Raw genomic sequence first — 19,080 nt, 5'->3', positions numbered from 1 at the left:
CTATGGGGTGAGCAAACACTGAAGTGAGAGACGTCGGCCGGGTTTAACTGCATGTTACTTATGAAGACCGATGAAGCCCAACGTGGAGGTCAGACCTGCCCGCCCCGCGGAGCTCCCCACAGCCGGACTTGCTGAGGACCCCGTGTCTGCAAGAGAAGCTTGGAATCCATATTATCTTTTGGGGAAACTATTTTTTTAAGTCCTTTATTCTAAAGCAGAACCTCGAACTTAACCAGAGAACTTGCTCATATTGATACACTGAGGTTTGGAGATTACGGATGTGCTTCTGGGGTGGGGCTGGGCTGGGAGCGGGCTTCTCAGAGCTCATGGGCATAAACGATCATTCCCATGTGTCTCACAACAGAAAAGACAAACGCGGCTGGAACTGAACATACTTACAACGTTCTGCATCACCCTGTGGCCCTCGCCGTGTCGATCAGCGGGGCGACTGGTTTTACCCTGTTCTCATGGACAACACTCTCATATACGACACCCCGAGTGTGAGGCGGGCACGCCCTACGTTTTCTCTCGGTCACGTGTGGGTGGGACTAGACTCCCCCATTTCCTTTACATTTGTATCAGTGAGCGTTTACTCTTAGAGGAGTGAAGGTCTGCTAGCTCTTCAAATAAACGAGTAGATTAACGAGCTACTCGTGTCACTGTTTGCTTTGGGCATGGCCTACTGAAAGCTAGCACTGCACTAATTGGAAGCAACGCCCTGCTAATTTACCCTGTTGGCCATTTATTTTTATGAAGGTTGTACAGATAGCCTCAGACTGCCCCTCCCCCTAAACCCAGTTGTTAACTACAACGCAAGTAACTGCCGTAACTTGTCCTGTGACGTCAGGTACCTGATACATCACCGTTTACCCTCCTGCAGTGTTCCAAGGTACCTATTGTCACACCCATTCTCCTCAAGGGAACTCTGAGGCTTGGAGATTAAAACACGTAATTAAAACTGAAGTCTGGACTCGGAGCTTCAAAGTCGGCCACGTCTACTAAGGAACAGCTGCCGTATGAACTCCGATCGACCTCACTCCATGGTCACTACTCTTTTCATCCGATATAATTATTCACAAAGCAGTAGGACTGGCTGAATAACTAGCTGCTAGAGATGACCAGTGTTTGTCCGAGTCTCCGGCCATCTGAACGTGCTGATGTGGGTACAATCCTCACTCCACCCCCCACCAGGCACAAGTGCTGCGAACCTGGCCTGCTTCCTGGGGCGCTTTCCTGGTCGGTGTCATTTAAGGCGATTCCGCTGCTGATCATTTACTCGTCCGAAGGAGATGAACGCACCGCGAGGCACGGACAGGCTGAGGTGGCAACCGTCTGAGCTGCGATTAAAACCGGTCTCCTGGCAACTGACAGCAAAGGTGAGAGAGTCGATTCTTGCACATCTGTGGGGGCGGCGCTGCAGCCCGGGGCGCCACGTGGCCGTCCTAGCAGGACAGCCGTGGCCGTGCGTCACCGGCTCTGGCTACTGGCAGAGGGGAGCGATTTCGGGTCTGCCTGGCCAAAGCCCTAAGGCGCTCTCACCGCAGGTCAGCCATCGCTGCGGGTTCTCCGTCGCTGCCCCGGCCGCGTTAGTTATTCCGGGCGCTAAAACACGCAGAAAATAACCAGCACAGCAAACACAGATCCCTTTAATAACGAGGGAAAGGAGTCCATCACCGAAACTGTCCCACTGCCTGTCTGAAACAGCAGTTATTAAATGCAGTCGCCGTCAGAGGAAATTAAAAACCTTATAATAGACCCGAGTGCAAGCAACAGGGATCTGAAAGGGCTCCATGGGCCGCAAACGGGAAAACAGTAGTGAAACTTGAGTGGTCTTGGGTCTGAGCACGAAGGAGATTTTCAGGCTCAAATGTGCTTTTAAAAGATCATATTGGTGGGTTCACATTGTGAAAACATAACTTAATTCATTTGGCCTAGAGGAAAACTGTTTCATTCTTCAAACATGAAATCTTTATAAGGTTGTATCATGGTTTCCTCATATATATAATATAGGTGATATGAAATATTTCTAAAAATAGTGTTATGCTTAAAACTAAAAGAGAGGCACTATCAGGGAGAAAATTATCACATTGAAATTCAAAGACACAGTAATAGTCACTGGGTGAATGGGATTAATTGTTGAATATCGTATCATATCCAGAATTTTGCTTTCTTGAAAACATCAAGAATCTTTAAACTCATAGATTTGCCACGATTCTCTTGGAACAGAAATTAGGGACTTCCTATAGGTCGTCTACATTTTTTGGTCTCTATGTCACTTGCCCAAAAGGTCGAATGAAGGGGCCGTGTCTATTTCCAGTCAACACACATGCATAGCTTAGGTCTCTGCCCCCTAGGAGCTCAGCAAAAACTTGCTAAATAAAATGTAATGCGTGGACCCCGTAGGCTATTCATGACACATTTGTTGAGCAGACTCCGTAGCAGGCGTTGTGCTGGGGGCCAGGGAATCGACAATGACCAGGACATAGTCTCTCTCCTCGAAGGGTCCACAGTCTACCAAGTCTGCCGAGGGGAGCGGGCACGTCACACAGATCTGTGCAAAAAATTGCTCTCATGTAAGTATGTGGAAAACACAAAACACAAAGGAGGGAGAGGCGAGCTCTACCTGAAGAGCAGCCGTCCATCAGCAAACGTCGGCCGCCTCCCTGTGGTCAGGGCCAGGCGGGGGCTGGTGTCACAGCAGTGACCACAGGAGAAAATGGTCCTGCCCGGCTGGCGTGGCTCAGCGGCTGAGCGTCGACCTAAGAACCAGGCGACTGGTCAGCAGTTAGATTCTCGGTCGGGGCACAGGCCTGGGTTGCGGGCTCGATCCCCAGTCGGGGGCGTGCAGGAGGCAGCTGGTCCATGACTCTCATCATTGACGTGTGTGTCTCTCTCTCCCTCTCCTTTCCTCTCTCTGCAAAAACATATTTTTAAAAAAACTTAAAAAGAAAAAGAATATGTTCCCGATCTCACGGCGCTTACATCACAGTGAAGGGGACAGACACCAGCTTAGTAAACGAGAAAACAGGAGGGGACCACGCGGTGGGATGGCAAGTGCTCTGCTGGCGGCTCTCTGACTGTCGTGAGTTTAAATTGTGGGAAACGACGTCTGGAGGGTGGTCAGAGCCGGTGCGGGCGAGCGGACTCTACACGGAGCCCGCAAGGGGGCGGGTGGGGGTGGGGGGCGAGACAGAGGACAGGAAGCTTGGAAGCGGATCCCTTAGGACAGACAGGCAGGAAACCGACACACAGAGCAGCGCCTGGATTCCGGCACCAGCCGGGGCTGTGCCCAGAGGAGCCCTGTGAACATCCAATTGTCCCAGAGGCTGCAAAGCACGTGAATCTTATCGTACAGACGAATGGTTCTCAGACGCGGGAGCGAACCCCACCGACGCCCGCTGGGCCGTCATGGTCACAAAGAGCCTGCGGTGAGTAAGACCACAGCGGGTGCCGGGAGAGCTTCACCGCCGTCCCCACCTCCGGGGAGGGGACAGCAGCCCAGGAGTGACGTGGGACTCCTGCAGAAGGACAGGCTGTTCGTGAACTGCCCCTAAGAGCATCGGCTTCACGCTCTAGACGGTGAGTGAAAGTAAGAAAACGGCACTAAATAAACGCCTTGGAGCCGACCAGCCCTCCTTGTCATTGGTGGTCACACGGCTGCGCGGCTCCTCCGGCGCAGGAGTCTGGAGGGCGGCTTGACCACAGCCCTGCGCTGCGAGCGCTGACTCGGACCTGTGCAGGCGCGTCTGCCCCGCGAGCCGCGGCAGGGCCCGAGCGCGGAGCCTCCAATCCAGCAGCTCCTCCCCGGGCCCATTTTCCTACAAACTCAGTTTCAGCTAAAAGACGGCTCCTGGCTAACAAATTTAAAACCGAGCCAATCAGCCACCCTGCCGGCCTGCTAACTGTAGCAACACTGCTTTCTGCTGAAATATTAATTATCCAAGAAAAGATGTCCGGCTTAACCTTCAAAACAAGCTTAAAATGAACCATTTCACATCACCGCCAAGGGCCCAAGGTCGAGAGGAAGATGTTTATGACATGCTTATCGCTTATATTCCCCGATTCCCATTCATTTTAGAGGCATCGAGGCCACCCGGTCCAACGAAGGATACATTCGTGACGCTTAATCTCGAGCAGGAAATAAAGCAGTGACACTCCACGTAATAAATCCCAGGGCTCCACGGTGCAATGCATCCGCTCAGCTCTAAGTGCCACTCTCGGACCATTTACCTGCACTTCTGTACTGAGAAATCTCAATCGGTGTAAAGGTCTGCACAGGTGTTTTCTAGCTTTGCATTCGGTGGGCAAACAGCAAGTGGTATCACACACTCGCTGCCACGTGACAATACTTTAAATTCTCCCCTCATCAAAAACAAAACACAAAAAATACTGAGCGGGCCGTGTGTCTAATTGAAGAGCCTTCATCGAGCGCCTGCTGGCCGCGGGGCCCCGACCGCTGGGGGTCAGGACGAGTCAGCTCCAGCTGCCGGCCCAGGGAGCTCACGCACCGCTGGGCTGCTGGGATCGTTAAGGTGCGGGTCCCAGAGGAGAGGGGATGGGGCCCCGTCCAGATTCCCGGTCTGGGCCCCCCAAGGACAAGCATTCCTGGAACCGGCCTTGTTATCCCACCATGACGTAGTCCAGGGACTAATTATTATTTCTGGTGTCCGTCCGTGGGGCTGAATGGGAATTAAACCAAAACGAAACACAACGGCTCACTCACAAGGGCAAGAAGGGCACCTACCTTATGAACCCCTTTCTCACGAGACACTAACTAGGCCTGATCAGCAGGGAGAACACGGGGTCTATTTAATAAATCGACCCGAGACAGCAGCTCTGTCGGCGGGGAAGACAGCTGTTGCTCATGTCCCACACCTGCCCCTGGTCACCACGCCCCACGCACGCCAGCCACGGGGACGGAGTCTTCGGGCTCTTCCCCCCCCTCCCCGAGGAACCTCCCCCCCTGACGGAAAGCGCATCCCTTTGTCTCTGGAATGATTCTGCCCAGTGAGCTGGCGAGTGCCAACACCCCCAGCTGCCGTTCCCCCCGCTTCTCTGGGGGAGCCTGGCGTCGGCGGAGACTAGCCTGGGTGCTCGGAAAAGCCAAGCCCTGGGGCGCTGCAGCGGACAGACTGACAGGCAGGTGTGCCCCGGTGGAGAGACGGGGCCCGCCCGGGGCGGGACTGTCCTGGTTCTGAGGACACCCAGCGGCGCCCTGGCCTTACGTGACTATGCAGCAGTGGCTCCTCCGGGTTCTTGGAAGAGCTGCGGGTGGACATGGGCCAGGCGGCGCTCAATGGTCCGCTGGCTTAGTTAATGGTTCTAGGACTTCAACGCCTCCAAGGAAAATTTCTCCTCAGTGGCTTTAGATGCTGCCTGGCCTGTAAAACAGCGATGGCTCCTGGGAAAGGGCAAGGAGCCCTGGCCGGGTAGCTAAGCATCGTCCCCACAGGACAAAGTCGTGGGTTGGATCCCCGGCCAGGGCACATGCGAGAATTAACCAGTGAATCCATAAATAAGTGCAACAGCAACTCTCTCTCTCAAATCAATTAAAATAGAAAGAAATGACAAGCATTCTTGTTTGAGGAAAACAGGCCTGAGGCTGCGATGACGACAAACGAGCTCTACCTCACACTTGAAGACACAGTAGGGCTCCAAATGCACTGTTATTTAGGGTCAGTCAGCCTGGAACCTGTCAATATACTGAATTTTACATGACGCGCCCAAAGGCTGATGGTCTGTTTGTCGGGCGAGTAGGCTGGAGTCTGTCGGTAAGGGGATAGGCATCATTTTTTGGATCTTATGATGCTATTAACGGACATGTCTTAATTTCAAAACTTACTATAAAGCTACAGGAACCAACAGTGTGGTACTGGCATAGGGACAGGCATAGAAATCAACGGAACAGAACCAGGAGTCCAGAAATAAGCTCTTACGTTTACGGTCCATAGAGTTTTGACAAGTGCACAAGACCATCCGATGGGGAGAGAACCATCTTTTCAGCAAATGACACTGAAACAACCGGATATCCACATGCAAGGGAATGAATTCGGAAAAAAAAAAATAGAAGAGAGAACAAAGTCGGACTCCAATGTCAACATGTACAAAAATTAACTCAGTACAAAACACAGACCCTAACTCAGGCTAAAAACTCTGATCAGAAAACACAGGAACAGGCTTTCGTGGCTTTGAGCAGTAATTTCTCAGCCGTGGCACCAAAAGCACAAGGGATAGCAAGAATATGTAAACGGGACTTTGCCAACGTTAAAACCTTTTGCAGGCAGTGAAAAGACAACCTGCAGAACTGGAGAAAATGTTTGCGACTCATACACCTGACAGGGAACCGGTACACGGACTCCACAGCAAGCCTTCCACGCGACAGGGGAAGGCAGACAACCCAGCTCAAAGGGAGGAAAAAAACCTGATTATGTATCAAAGACAGCCAATAAGCACACGAAAAGGTTCTCAACATCACCGGCCGCCAGGGAAATGCAAGTGAAACCGCAGAGTGATGTCGCTTCACGTCCACCGTGACGACTGCAACGCAGTGAACAGCGCCCGCGGGGTGCGCGGGGCTGCTGGCGGGGGGTAAACGTCGCGGCTCATGTGGGAAACAGTTTGCTCAAAATCTTACACACAGAGCTTCCATCTGAGCCAGCAAGGCCGCTCCTAGGAGCACAGCCCGAAGAAATAAAAACGCGTGTTCGCATAAAAAGATCCACAAAGGAACGTTCACGGCAGCATCATTGAAAATGGCCAAGTGGAAACTCCCTGGACGTGGGACAACCGGCGCCTGAACAAACAGGATGGTGTTGCTTCCACCCAGCCGCAATTACCTGGCCATAGAAAGAAACGAAGTATTGACAGATGCCCCGCCACGGGCGAAGCCACGCCACGGACAAAGCCATGCCACGGGCAAAGCCATGCCACGGGCGAAGCCACACACAGGTGAAGCCACGCCACGGACGAAGCCACGCCACGGACGAAGCCACGCCACGGACGAAGCCACGCCACGGACGAAGCCGGGGAGCGCTGCTCCAAATGAAATCAATGAGCCCCACGCCCACGGAACACGGTCCTGCTGACACCAAGTGTCCAGAATGGACAGGTCCGTCCCACAGGCGCGCGTGGGGCCGGCGGGTCTGGGACGGGGGGACTGCTAATGAGGACAGGGGTCACTTTCCAGGGGATGAAACGTTCTGGAAACCGACGGTGTGTCGGTCGCACGGCTCGTGAATGTGCCAGGCACTAGCCCAGCTGGACGGGCTGGACGCTGGACTATCGAACGTGGCATCTCAATGCAGCTGTCAGCAGACAGACGGCGCTTCTCGAACGAGCGTTCCAGGGAAAAGAGAAACGCCGTATCCGACCCCACCTTTACTGAAGTGGGAGAGTACTTTCCAGTTTAAGGAAATGTACAGACTTTACCTCTCAGTTCAAGGAAACAGGACATTTAAGAGGAAATATCCCCTCCTAGGCTGGTAAGACCAAGGGACTTCCGCTTTCCTTGTCCTTCACTGGTCAATGCCTGTATTCATTCTGCTTCACCCATTCCACAAATATTTAGTCAGCATTTGTTCCGATGCCCGCCTTCTGGTGACAGCCCTTGAGGAGAGCAGGAGAAAGTCACCACTGAGCTTAAAAATAAGAACAGCCACGTGCGGACCCCCTCGCACGCCCCCCGCCCTTTAGCTTCTCGGGCCGAGCTCGGGGATGGACCGCACCCCGCACGGGACGGCACTGTCACTGTGGCGGGGTTCCCGATGTCACGGAAATCTGCGGTGCTGATGCTGCGGAGCAAGGCAGGGCTCCGGCGGCAAGTGAGCCCTCCGCTCCCGGCATGTGCCTTGAACACACATCCCGGGCAAATTACTGGGGCCCTGTCATCCACCGAGGGGTGGGTGGCTAGTTCTGAACTTAATCTCTGGTCAGATACCTAACAGAATAACAGCTCAAGGGGCACACACATGCACATGTGTGCACATGCACCCCCCCACCCACACACGCACAGACACAGGCACACACGCGCGCACACGCACACGCCTTTTCATGGGCCCCTGGGTGTGAGAGTGAACCGCTGACCCCTAACGCAGGCTTTCCCCTCTGAGGGATCGCCCAGGGCAGAGACGTGAAAACCGGCCTCACTGCATAAAACACATGTCAGCTCGGAGGCAGGCGGCCTGCTCAGATCCCAGCCCCTCTGTGCCCGGCGCTGATGGGGGGCCTGCCCCCAGTTAGCGATGTCACAGCAGCAGCCGTAACAGTGCACGAGGGACCACCGAGGACCTGCCGCGGTCACAGGTAGGTCAGACGCTCTGAACGCGGTAATGGCTGGTTTCTAGGGCTTTCGAGTGCAGACAAAGGGGTCAAATTCAGGGAAAATGACTTAGAAAACGGAGTCCAGAGGGAGGGGCTGGGGGCCAGCCAGCTCCTCTGATCCCGTCAAATCCACGCCCTGCACAGAAAGGGCCAGGCTGCCGGTTCCCCGGAGGCCCGCGGAGAGAGGTGGCGAGTGCCCGGGAAGGGAAAGGTTACTCTTTGAATTTCCGCAGCTACCTGTTCATTATTTCATCAAACACACAGTCGCTCTGTCACGCTCCCCGGGAAAGGCACAGCGTGGCACGAACCTGGCCCGGGGTCCCCACACTCCATCACGGCTTCTCTCCCGGGATCCTATTAACCAACGTCACCCCAATACATTAAAAAAAAGATGCAAGGACAGAAAGAGATTTGCTCACATTCTGAAGGCTGGGCTCTGGGGCGAGGCCTTCCCGCCTCTCCAGCCTCGAGGTGGGCGGCAGCCCATCCGTCCTCCTGCTCCCCCGTCACACGGCCTTCTCTCCTCTGCGTCCCCTCCTCCTCTGCCCCTTACAGGGATCGTTGCCATTGGATTTAGGGCCCACTGCACAACCTGGATGGTCTCATCTAGAGGCCCTTCGTCTAACCACATCTGAAAAGACCCTCTTCCCCGGTGAGGTCACTTTCCAGGTCAAGGGGGGTCCAGTCCACCGGCAAGTTGTCACCGGACCCGCTGCAGCTGGTCTGTGAGGTTTCGAAGGGTGAACCCCGACTGAGCGCGTGTATGTTAGCAGCACCATGACCTCTCAAGGAAAAATCCCTGAAGGATGAACAGTTCTGACTGGACGGATCCTCGACATGCCGACACCCCCCCGGGAACCGCCCCTTTCCGCCGAAGGACACGCCTCGCTCACTGTCGACGGAGCTTCAGTCCCACTCAGAGCTCAGTGACCGGCAGGCTTGACCTTCGTTGTCTAAAAGCTAAACTTGGAAAAACAACCCAATCATTTCAATATTTACTGACTATCCAAAACGATGAAACAGAAAGGGAGGGCATGTTAGTGATTTTATTTCTTTATTGAAATACAAAGTGTTTGTTGTTTTTAACTTCGGTGGTATTTTTTTTGAAGTCCTGCCCGGCCATCCCCCTTGCCTGGACCCGTCTGGTCTTGGTTGACCACGTCCGCATGTACTGTATCGTTAGAATGCTCCTGAGTCAAAAACCAATCAATAAGGAACCTCCTTACCTCAGTCGTTTAAGTCACAAACGACTCTGTCAGTACATAGGCCCCGGACTGGACGGTGGGGTAGCTGGAAGGACTCACGCCTAATGAACTAATGGGGACAATGCCCTAGCGTGGGTGCCCGAACAGGCCCCGAGGGGGGCCCGGGATGAGGTAGGAAGATTGCTGTCGCACACCTGTGAGGCCCAATCACTCGTTACGCCACGACTCAGTTATCCCCACGGACCCACGGCACGGCCACGCCCCAACTGGTCTTTTACTTTCCAAAGTTCTCAGTGGACACCAATCGTCACCACTAGTGCCTTTCTAGTTCTACAGTAAGTGGCAGGAATGATCTACCAGAGGCACCATTTCAGAAATCCAGCTAGTTTTGGTTTCAATTCTTCTATTAAATGAGAAAAATTCACTGTCTTGTTGAGGATCAAAGCCCCCCTGCTGATACACGTTTTCAGTTTCTCCATCCAAATGTTCTTTAGTTGATTAAGTTTTAATGGATCTGAATGTTTGGAGAATGTTTATCCCGCCCTCTGTCAACACGTGGTGGCTCAGAAACAAAAGTTCGCCACTGAAGCAGCTTCCTGAGCATCAGCCCAGCCAGCCGTGGGTTTGGCCATCGATCAGAGCCCCGGCCATCGTTCTGCTCGACTGCTCATTTCACTCTTTGGGTATGAAAAATAAACTAATTATTGAATGTTAACAGCGATGAGCATTTGAAGTTTACTGTGAACAGAACTGTGATCAAGGCTCGGAAACCGGGTGGCCGAAAGCCCCAGGACAGCGCAGTGGTTCCCAAGGGAACACGCCTTTCTGATCTCTGTCGCCGCCATCGCTTCCTCCGCCCACCCTGATCGCCGCCATCGTCAGAGGGCACCTGGGTTTAGGACTCGGACAAGGCTTGCTGGAGTAGCCAGAAAAAGATCTCTTTCTTTTTTCTTTTAAAATGGTTTTTGTTGATTTTTAGAGAAAGAGGAAGGGAGAGGGAGAGAGACAGAAACATCTGAGACAGGAACGTGGATCGGCTGCCTCCTGCACGCCCCCTACTGGGGACCGAGCCTGCAGCCCGGGCCTGTGCCCTGACCGGGAATCGAACCCGTGACCTCTTGGTTCTTGGGTCGATGCTCAACCGCTGAGCCACGCCAGCCGGGGGAAAGAACTCTTTCAGTGAGTCCATCTAACCTGCTGCTGTTCTTCAAGGCGGTATTTTCACCATGAAAAATGTTGGCTGTCACATAACTGACCAAGATCACTGAAATCAACCTCAGAATGGAGCCGTTAGCGGGGATACTTGAACCTTATAAATGCACCGCTCAGGGTTACAGGAAGGCCAAAATGGGTCCCTTTCGCACCCACGGGTCCTCTTCACTTACCCCCACCCTTCCTCTCTCGGGCCCTTTCCCTGACGCAGGCTCGGAGGGAGACGCTCGGGGTAGGCGCGGCGCCCGCCTGGTTCTGCCCCCGCCCGCGGCCAGGCGCCAGCAGAGCGCAGAGAGCCGCCCACCGCCGGGGGCAGCCCTGCCGTGGCCAAGGCACAGCGCTTCCCCAGCGGCCGGGCCACTGGATTTCACTGAGCGATCTAATTTACACAGTAAATTTGGAGGTGGCACCTCTCCGGAATTCCAGTCACCCACACTCCGGCACAATGAACAGCACCAGTCTCGCTCTGAAGATCGGAACTGTTATGAAACAGCCGCGCTTCCAGGAAGAAAGCCCCAAACCCTGCGTACGAGGCGCTCAGGGCGACAGCGGGAATCGGGGAGTATTCGGGTGAGTCTCCTGAAAACTCGCACGATCCTGGGCATGGAAAGTGCCTCTTTCTCACGGGGGGGGGGGGGGGAGCGTGGCTGGGAGGAAGGAAACTTAGAATAATATGTGGGTCCCTGCTTGGGGATGTGCCGTTTACCAGCCCACAGTTATTTACCATAAAATATCAATCTCTGGGATGTTTTACAACCGACGTGCAATAAATGGGGAATTTGCATATTAACTTTTGCAGAAATATTGTTATTAATTATCCTCATTATGAAACCTGAGACCAATTACATTAAAATTGGAGTCACGAACGTATGCACCACGGCTGTGTAGACCATTAGGCTCCCAGATGTCAACCGTAAATCAACATTATGACGGCATCAGGGAAACCTCAGACTAAAACATTAAAAACAAAAATTAATGATGGATGGACTCTATCAAAGGTTGCGAACACACTAAACATCCACTTTCATGTCTACAAAGAACAACATTTTATTGGCCACGTACGTCTATGGTAGTGTGAACATAAATTCCAGCAGGAAGGTGTAGTTTTTGGTGTCACGGGGGGATCACGGGTGTCAAATGACAGGACATGGGCACCTGCTCAGGACGTAGGTGGCCTAACTCTGTCCACTGCACCCTTGGGGAACATTACCCATATCACTAACCCTCAGATTCTCCATCTATAAAATTAAAATAATGACGGGTTATGTTGAAACTAAATATCACAATGCTTCCAAAGTGCTTAGCGTAATGTCTTACACAGAGCGATAAAATTGTAACAGAAACGACCATCATCGCTAACGCTTTTTAAACCCTCAATATATGCTAGGCAATGAACTAGGAGTTTTATTGGTATCAATTTATTTGATCCTCAAAAACAAAAAGAGAAGGAAGTGTAGGCACCCACCCCGTTTTGTGGATACAGAAAGTGAGGCAGAGGGAAGAGCCTCGTCCAGGGCTGGAGGGCTGCAGGAGCTGACCGGCCGCCCCGTGGTCCTAACTGCGGCCTTGCCTCCGAGCCGCTATCCTAAGCTCTTAACAAAGGCTACTGGTCTCACTTTAAAAGGACGGGGGGGGGGGGGCACACGATTTTCTCATGCTGGGAGCCGTCCCGGGGGTCTGCCTGTGGTCTGTAATTTAATCTCCGTAACAGCCTACGAGGGGGCACGGCTGTCTCCACGGCTGATGGGGGCTGAGCTTTAGAGACACGGTGGGACCCGAAGTGAAATGGAGCAAAGGACAGCCTCCTGTTCCCTCCACGCTCAGGCCACAGAGTCTCTCAGTTTCTCAAGCCCACATTCCAATGTTCTTTAAAAAAGCAGTGATTAGGACATTTAGTAAGTGTGTAAGTATGTATTGTAATTTACTTAGAAAATGCCCGTGCTCAGGCGTGCTGAGTCATGGGCAATGAGCTCAGTGATGACCAAGCACCTCGGGACTGGGGTGCTGACGGGGGTGGCGGCTGTGCCCGGGCAGGGCTCTCGCTCCGCACAGGCCCAGCTCTCGGGCCAGGTTTTCGGGACACAGTGAGCTCTGATGCCATGCTTGCTGCCTACTACACAGGAGCTTCTTTATCTGGCTAAGCCTCTTGCCCCACCCAACAGTCCTCACCAGGAACTAAGGCGGCACCTGTCTCCGCAGCCGCAGGTGGAGATGCCCGGGCCCACCTCCAAACACACCCAGGGACCCAGGGAGAGTCCCTGACCTCATGCCCCAAGCACAGCCTGATGACCTGAACACCTGAATCTTATTATTTATTCATTTATTCAGCAGCTATTAGCACAAGTTAACTAAGCACAGGCACTAGGTAAACCCTGGAGAATTAGTTAATGAAGCCTTCTAGCCCCAGGTGGCCCAGGAGGAACGGTGGAGGGGCGTTGGTGGCCGGCTGAGAGAGGCCAGGTGACAGGGAAGCGACCGCTGCTGGCTTAGGCCTGCAGGGGGACCTGAAACCGCAATGTGCTCCAAATAGTATGACAATGATGCTGGCGCATGCAAACGCCCACACCTCATCAAGAGCGACTTAAATGAGCTCCGTCTGCTTAATCCGGGAAGGATTTCTGGCTTAGAGACTCTGAATGAAAAACCTGGGGGAGGGGCAGGCTCTTAAAGGCATCCTCTCCATTAGCAGAGGTTTTGCTTATATGAATTCATTGTTTCCAAATGCTAAACGTGACAGATTGCCAAATTCTGTCTACAAAAGCAACATGAAAACTAAAGAAATAATTCACAAAACAAGACTAAGAATGTCTAACTTGTAAGATTAGTGATACAAAGTGTTTAAACGAGGTTTGAAATGTGACCCGTTGGATGGAGAATGAATGTGCTGCCTGTGGGGCCAGCGGGTGGAGCAGAGTCGAGCCGGGAGCACCGGGCTCAGGGCGAGGCTCGCTCTGCTCGGCCGTCACCTGTGAACCGAGCACTTAACAGTGAGTGACGCAGTCACTCCAGCCTTAACTGCGCTTGTTAGGAGATAGAGGCCAAGAGGCCTGCCAGGCTGTTTCGGCCCTAAAATCGTATGCTAAAGACGACGGCAGCTGTCACCTGCAGGTCACCGTTCAGAAAGCCCGGTCAGGCGACCTGCCCTCCTCCCGGTGGCATGAACATGCTCGGGGAGAGCAGTCGCTCGGGGGCACTCAGAAGATGTCACTGCCCCGCCTCCGCTTACACCACCACGGAGACGTGTTCCACTCGATCATTTAAAAGGGACTTTCAATACAGGCGCATATTTTAATTTTCTTTTTAATGAAAAAGAAGCCTAAAAATGGCAAGAGGTTCAATTCCAGAAAGTAACTAGAACAGAAAGGGTGTGAGTTTATAAAAACCCATCGCCCCCAAACTAAGTGTACACATATATTTCCTTTGTGGTGTCACTGTGCAGGCAATTAATAAAGGAATCCCACCCTGGCCGGTGTCGGCCTGCGGACGGAAGGGTCCCGGGTTCGATTCTGGCCAAGGGCACGAACCTACTGCAGGCTCCATCCCCGGCCTTGGTTGGGGTGCATGCGGAAGGCAACCAATTGATGTGTCTCTCCCACATCAATGTGTCTCTCTCTCCCTTCCACTCTCTCTGAAAAGCAATGGAAAAAATATCCTCAGGTGAAGATTAAAACTTAAAAAAACAATAATAAAGGGACCCCTTCATTTAGACATACAAAGTGTCCCAGACTCTGGCGACCCGAGGATGAGCCAGGCAGTCTCGGCTCGTAGAACACAGATTCTCACTGGAGTCAAGTAACGAGAAACAAATACACTGGACCATTCCAGGTTGCGTTGGGTCCTAAGGGCTGAAATGGAGGGTGCTGCTGTGCGGACGCAGAGGCGGGAAGGAGGTAGTGGGGAGAGGGGACACGACCGGAATCGCTGCTTTGTAAGACCTGGTGATACGGAGACTTTCTCAGGAGGTCACACCTAACCGGAAGCTCAGGATCACAGGAAGGGGCCTGTGACAATCAGGACAAAAGCACATCGGGCAGAGGCAACTCATGTATCAAGTCCTGGTGCAAAAGATAGTTTGTCATTTCCCAGGAATTAAAATGAGGCCACAGTAATGAATCAGATTTATTCTAAGTGCCGGTGAAGGCATAAAGCGGGGATGTGGGACGATCTCATTTGCATGTTTGGAAGATTACTCCGGCTGCCGTCTGATAAATGGTTGGAGACGACCTAGCGGGGCGCACAGGGCCCGGGCAGGGCGGATGCGGTAGGAACAGCATCTCTGCATCTCAGCGAGGCATCTGGCAAAGACCCTCATCACTTCCAGCATAAGTAGGAGAAACCGGGGTTCAACTGCAGCACGTCTGGGTAAACTTGTAGCTAACGCAAGAGTATGCAAACAACATTGACTGTAAAGTTCATCTCACGTTAGGGGACGCTCCCTGCTGGCAGGCTGCCCCGCCCTGGCCAACACGTCCTATCAATTATCCGATCGGACACACGCTTATCCAAGTTTCTGCTGACACTCAAGGAGGACAATCAATATGTCAGACAAAAAAAAGACTGAAAACAATTTCAACGTGGATGGAACAAAAGGTCACTATTCAGAAGGTGAATTTAATGGGGGTGAATATAATACTCTTAGTTTAGGGTAAGAACACGACTGGGGAGCTCAGGATGGATCGACGTTGATGAAAAATCAATGCTCAGATTTTGTGTAACTATGTTTAAGATAAGGTAACAATAAGCAACTGTGGCTTTAAGAAAAGTGAATGTCAGTGTCAGCTGCACTCGCTGGAAACAAAGTTGCTATCATGGATGCTACTGTCCCCACCTTCACAAGGTCAAAGCACAGGCGCGGAACTGAGGACCTTTCTACACAGTCAGTGAGCAGAACTGGGTGTGTTGTGTAGAAGTGGGTTGCGTGCGAGTTAAGTACCTGGAAGAGAGAAGAATTACAGGATAAAGGGCCACGGTTAGATTCTCACAGATTTAAAAGCTCAACGAAAATCACACCGTGACACCGGATGTGAAAATGGTGACAATGAGCACATTTAGCTCAATTTTAAGGAAGTGATGTTGGGTTGGTTTTGTGTTTGGAACAACCAGAGCAGTCGGCCATGGCTCGGGATGTCGTGTGAGGAAGAGCTGAGCTCTCCACATTTATTCAGAATTATTCAGGCTGGATGGTTATGGGCCTAGGATTCAGGTGGGGGGGGAGGGTACCCACATCACACTCCCGGTGGAATAAGCAAGGTGGGTTTCAGGCACCAGGCCTCAGGCCAATTCGCCCACAAAATGAGGACAGAGCTTCCACTGTGGCTGAACTATCGCATTCAAATGACTGACCTTGAGACTGAGATTCTGTCCTTCAGATATTTTGGGAGCAGAAATGCCTGGATTTTTACACAGGGATAGTCTGAAGCCTGGGTCATTTGTTTTTTTAAATGTCATAAGTTAGAAAAACAAAAAAGTCAGTGATGCTGTGCCGATCCCTTTTTTGTTGTATTTAGTGGTGTTGTTATTTTTAAACTATATGTTTTTATTGATTTTTAGAGAGAGAGGAAGGGAGAGGGAGAAAGAGACAGAAACATCGACATGATAGGATGCTCAACCACTGAGCCACCTCGGCCGGGAGGAGTTGTTTTGAAAAATTTCCTACACTATGAAATCCAAAAATTAAATAAGTACAAGAGTAACTTAATACAGAGCTTTTCCCTAATCACGATTCTATGGTTATTTTCCAAAATGAACCCAACAAAATTCATTTGTCAAAACTAAAAAGTCAGTGTGGCCATTAGACTTACATTAAACCCAGAGAAATAAACACTTTCTTGGGCAGCAATCAGACATGTCACCCTCCTGTGATTCTGCACACCTACGAGCCTTTGGAAGACATTCACACACAAAGTAATCCTGGAGTCCCATCTATTCCCAGGACTTAGAGAATTCATCTCCCAGCTCATAAAAATGCCAGCAAACGGCAGTAATGGATCGAGCCCCGGATATTAGGTGTATTTGATGCCAAGCTCCCGGAGAGGATTTTGTTAATGAGAATATTCTACAGTGTTACTGCTGATTCTGTGATTATAAACCTTCTGATGTTACTGCGCTGCTCTGAGTGGGGATTTTACACCAGGAAATATATAATCGTGTGCAAATACACAAACCCTTACACACGGGGCTGCTCGTAACCCTCAGAGGCCTCTGTGCTCCACTGTGCTCGCTGCTCTTGCCTGGGGAGCTTATTTGCCACTTGCTATTTCCAAATTCCACTTTCGTTCATAGTCAATAGTCTCATGAACTTCTATGAGCTGCTGGTCTTAAGAGAGGGCAAGTTGTTTTTTAAATACTCTAAACTAGAAACATAAAAGGTATAACATAAAGGTAACTTTCATTGTTTTAACATTCTGTTATTATAGTTGTTTTTAAATTTTCCTAATTTATGTAATAGGAAAGAGAATTATAGAATAGACTATCCAGGTTTTCTCTTAACTGAGCTTTATGCTTGAACACCTCTCGTATTGAGTATTAATGGCAGTTCATTTGCTTGTTTAATATTTTCTCTTAATTGATTTAAGAGAGAGGAAGGGAGAGGGAGAGAGAGAGAAACATCAACGATGAGAGTCACTGATGGCTGCCTCCTGCACGCCCCCTGCTGGGGATCGAGCCTGCAACCTGGGCATGTGCCCTGACCTCTGTCTCCTGTACCCTAGGCCGATGCTCAACCGCTGAGCCACACCGGCCAGGCTGTTTTCTTGTTTATACACACTCTTTATATTGTGTGTGTGTAATTTTGTGTATGTAAGTTTACATGTGTGTACAGAGCACCACATAACCAAACAATCGCAGCATCAAACTATCTCAATCCTCATAAAAGCAGAAGCCATCTCTCTTCCCACGCAGATTTACAATTTATCCTACAAACAAGGTATTTCCAGAATACGAGAAAAGGGCAAAGATGATCACATAGCAAATTAAAATCTGTTTGTTTTCTGAAAAGAAACTGTTTTGAAGGCGTGTCAGTTCAGTGGCACAAACACGCGAAGCAACATTTGCAGCGCAACGCGGTGATGACTTACAGGCAAACTGCAGCCTGGCCTCTCTGCTGACCACGGTTCCGAAGGAGTTGGTGGCGACGCACTGGTACGTCCCCGCATCTCGGGTTTTATTCGGGTTGCTGATCAGCAAGCTGCCCTCAACAATACTGTAGCGGAAATCCACGCCTATGTCCACGTCTGTTCCATTTAACTTCCACCTGTGGTGTGAAAATGCCAGGAGATAAAGCCCTGTAATATCAATCAGCATTTCTGAATTGTCCAACATACATAGCAACTGGCAGTAGCCCGCAAAATCATCATGGCTTTTTAACTATGGTGAAAAAACATTGGAAATGCTGCCCCCAGCAGTGGGGACAAATTAAACGCTTACAGGGAGAGCGTGTCCTTTACCTAAACAATGGCTGTAAAATGTTAACACCTGCTTTTAACTACCGATGATGCTACAGACACTTCACTGTGGGTTTGCGTTTTCTTTTTGAATTTCTCCTTAGCATCTTGCACAACTTTCTCCAAAAAGGGCTCCTTCCAGTGTAATTCTTTAACTGGGTCTCCACGGATGACAGAAGCCACGGCTCTCAGGGAGATGGCCTAGTACCTGATGAAACCGCAGCAGCCTTGCTTCAATTTGGTCCCAAATGTGACGGGAATGGCCGGCTGCGAAGCTGAGGGACCCCAACACCGTCTTAGGGACCAAGCTGGCCTTGACCTCGGATGGCTGAGAAGATGCCTTTGGCCACTGGCCCTCCGACATCCGTCCGCCAGCCCAGGAAGCTCAGATCCGGGGACCAGGTGACAGAGGCTAAAGGTTTTGCTCTTCTCTGGTGTTTGTTTACTGGGCTCATCTGAGCACCTGACTATTATGTTTGGCTCAAAAAATTACTTTTATTGGGATTCACGCTTTTAAATAGCAAATCTTTAGTAACAAAAGCTCCTCTTTTTTTTTTTTAAAATGCTAATAACATTTCAAAGGGAGCTTATCTTAACCAATAAGTCATTTGAACACTTAGGAACTTTTGAGCTGATACAATTTAGCAACTGTCTTATTTTCTTCTCCCTCCCAAATCCGACACATTGTATCAGGTGATGACAATAGAATCGCTGGAGTTTCTGACATCAACCGCCTTATAGTAGCTTTCACAGCAGGAGACAGAAAATGAGACCCAGAGCAGAGAGGAAACTCGAGACACTCATCCTGGGGCCCTCAGGGGGAGCCCGCGATGTAGACGGATATGAGCGAGGGCGTGTGGGCCAGTCAGTCTCAAGATTTCGGATATCTGGCGTCAACAACA

The 19,080-nt window shown here is 51.2% G+C and overlaps 1 protein-coding gene across 1 annotated transcript in view; it reads right to left on the bottom strand.

Annotated features, from left to right (window-relative positions):
* The window catches only part of CNTN4 (contactin 4), a 371,545-nt gene that overhangs the window by 111,401 nt on the left and 241,064 nt on the right, over positions 1-19,080 (bottom strand). Inside the window, exon 5 of the mRNA XM_087824678.1 lies at positions 17,813-17,988. Coding sequence (XP_087680804.1) covers positions 17,813-17,988 — 176 coding nt within the window. The remainder of the gene's footprint in view (positions 1-17,812; positions 17,989-19,080) is intronic.

Source organism: Miniopterus natalensis, chromosome 15 (assembly GCF_054644295.1).
Source record: "Miniopterus natalensis isolate mMinNat1 chromosome 15, mMinNat1.hap1, whole genome shotgun sequence".
Classification (NCBI taxonomy): Eukaryota; Metazoa; Chordata; class Mammalia; order Chiroptera; family Miniopteridae; genus Miniopterus; species Miniopterus natalensis.
The sequence above is the reverse complement of the archived record's forward strand: the minus strand, read 5'-3'. Positions and strand labels throughout refer to the sequence as shown.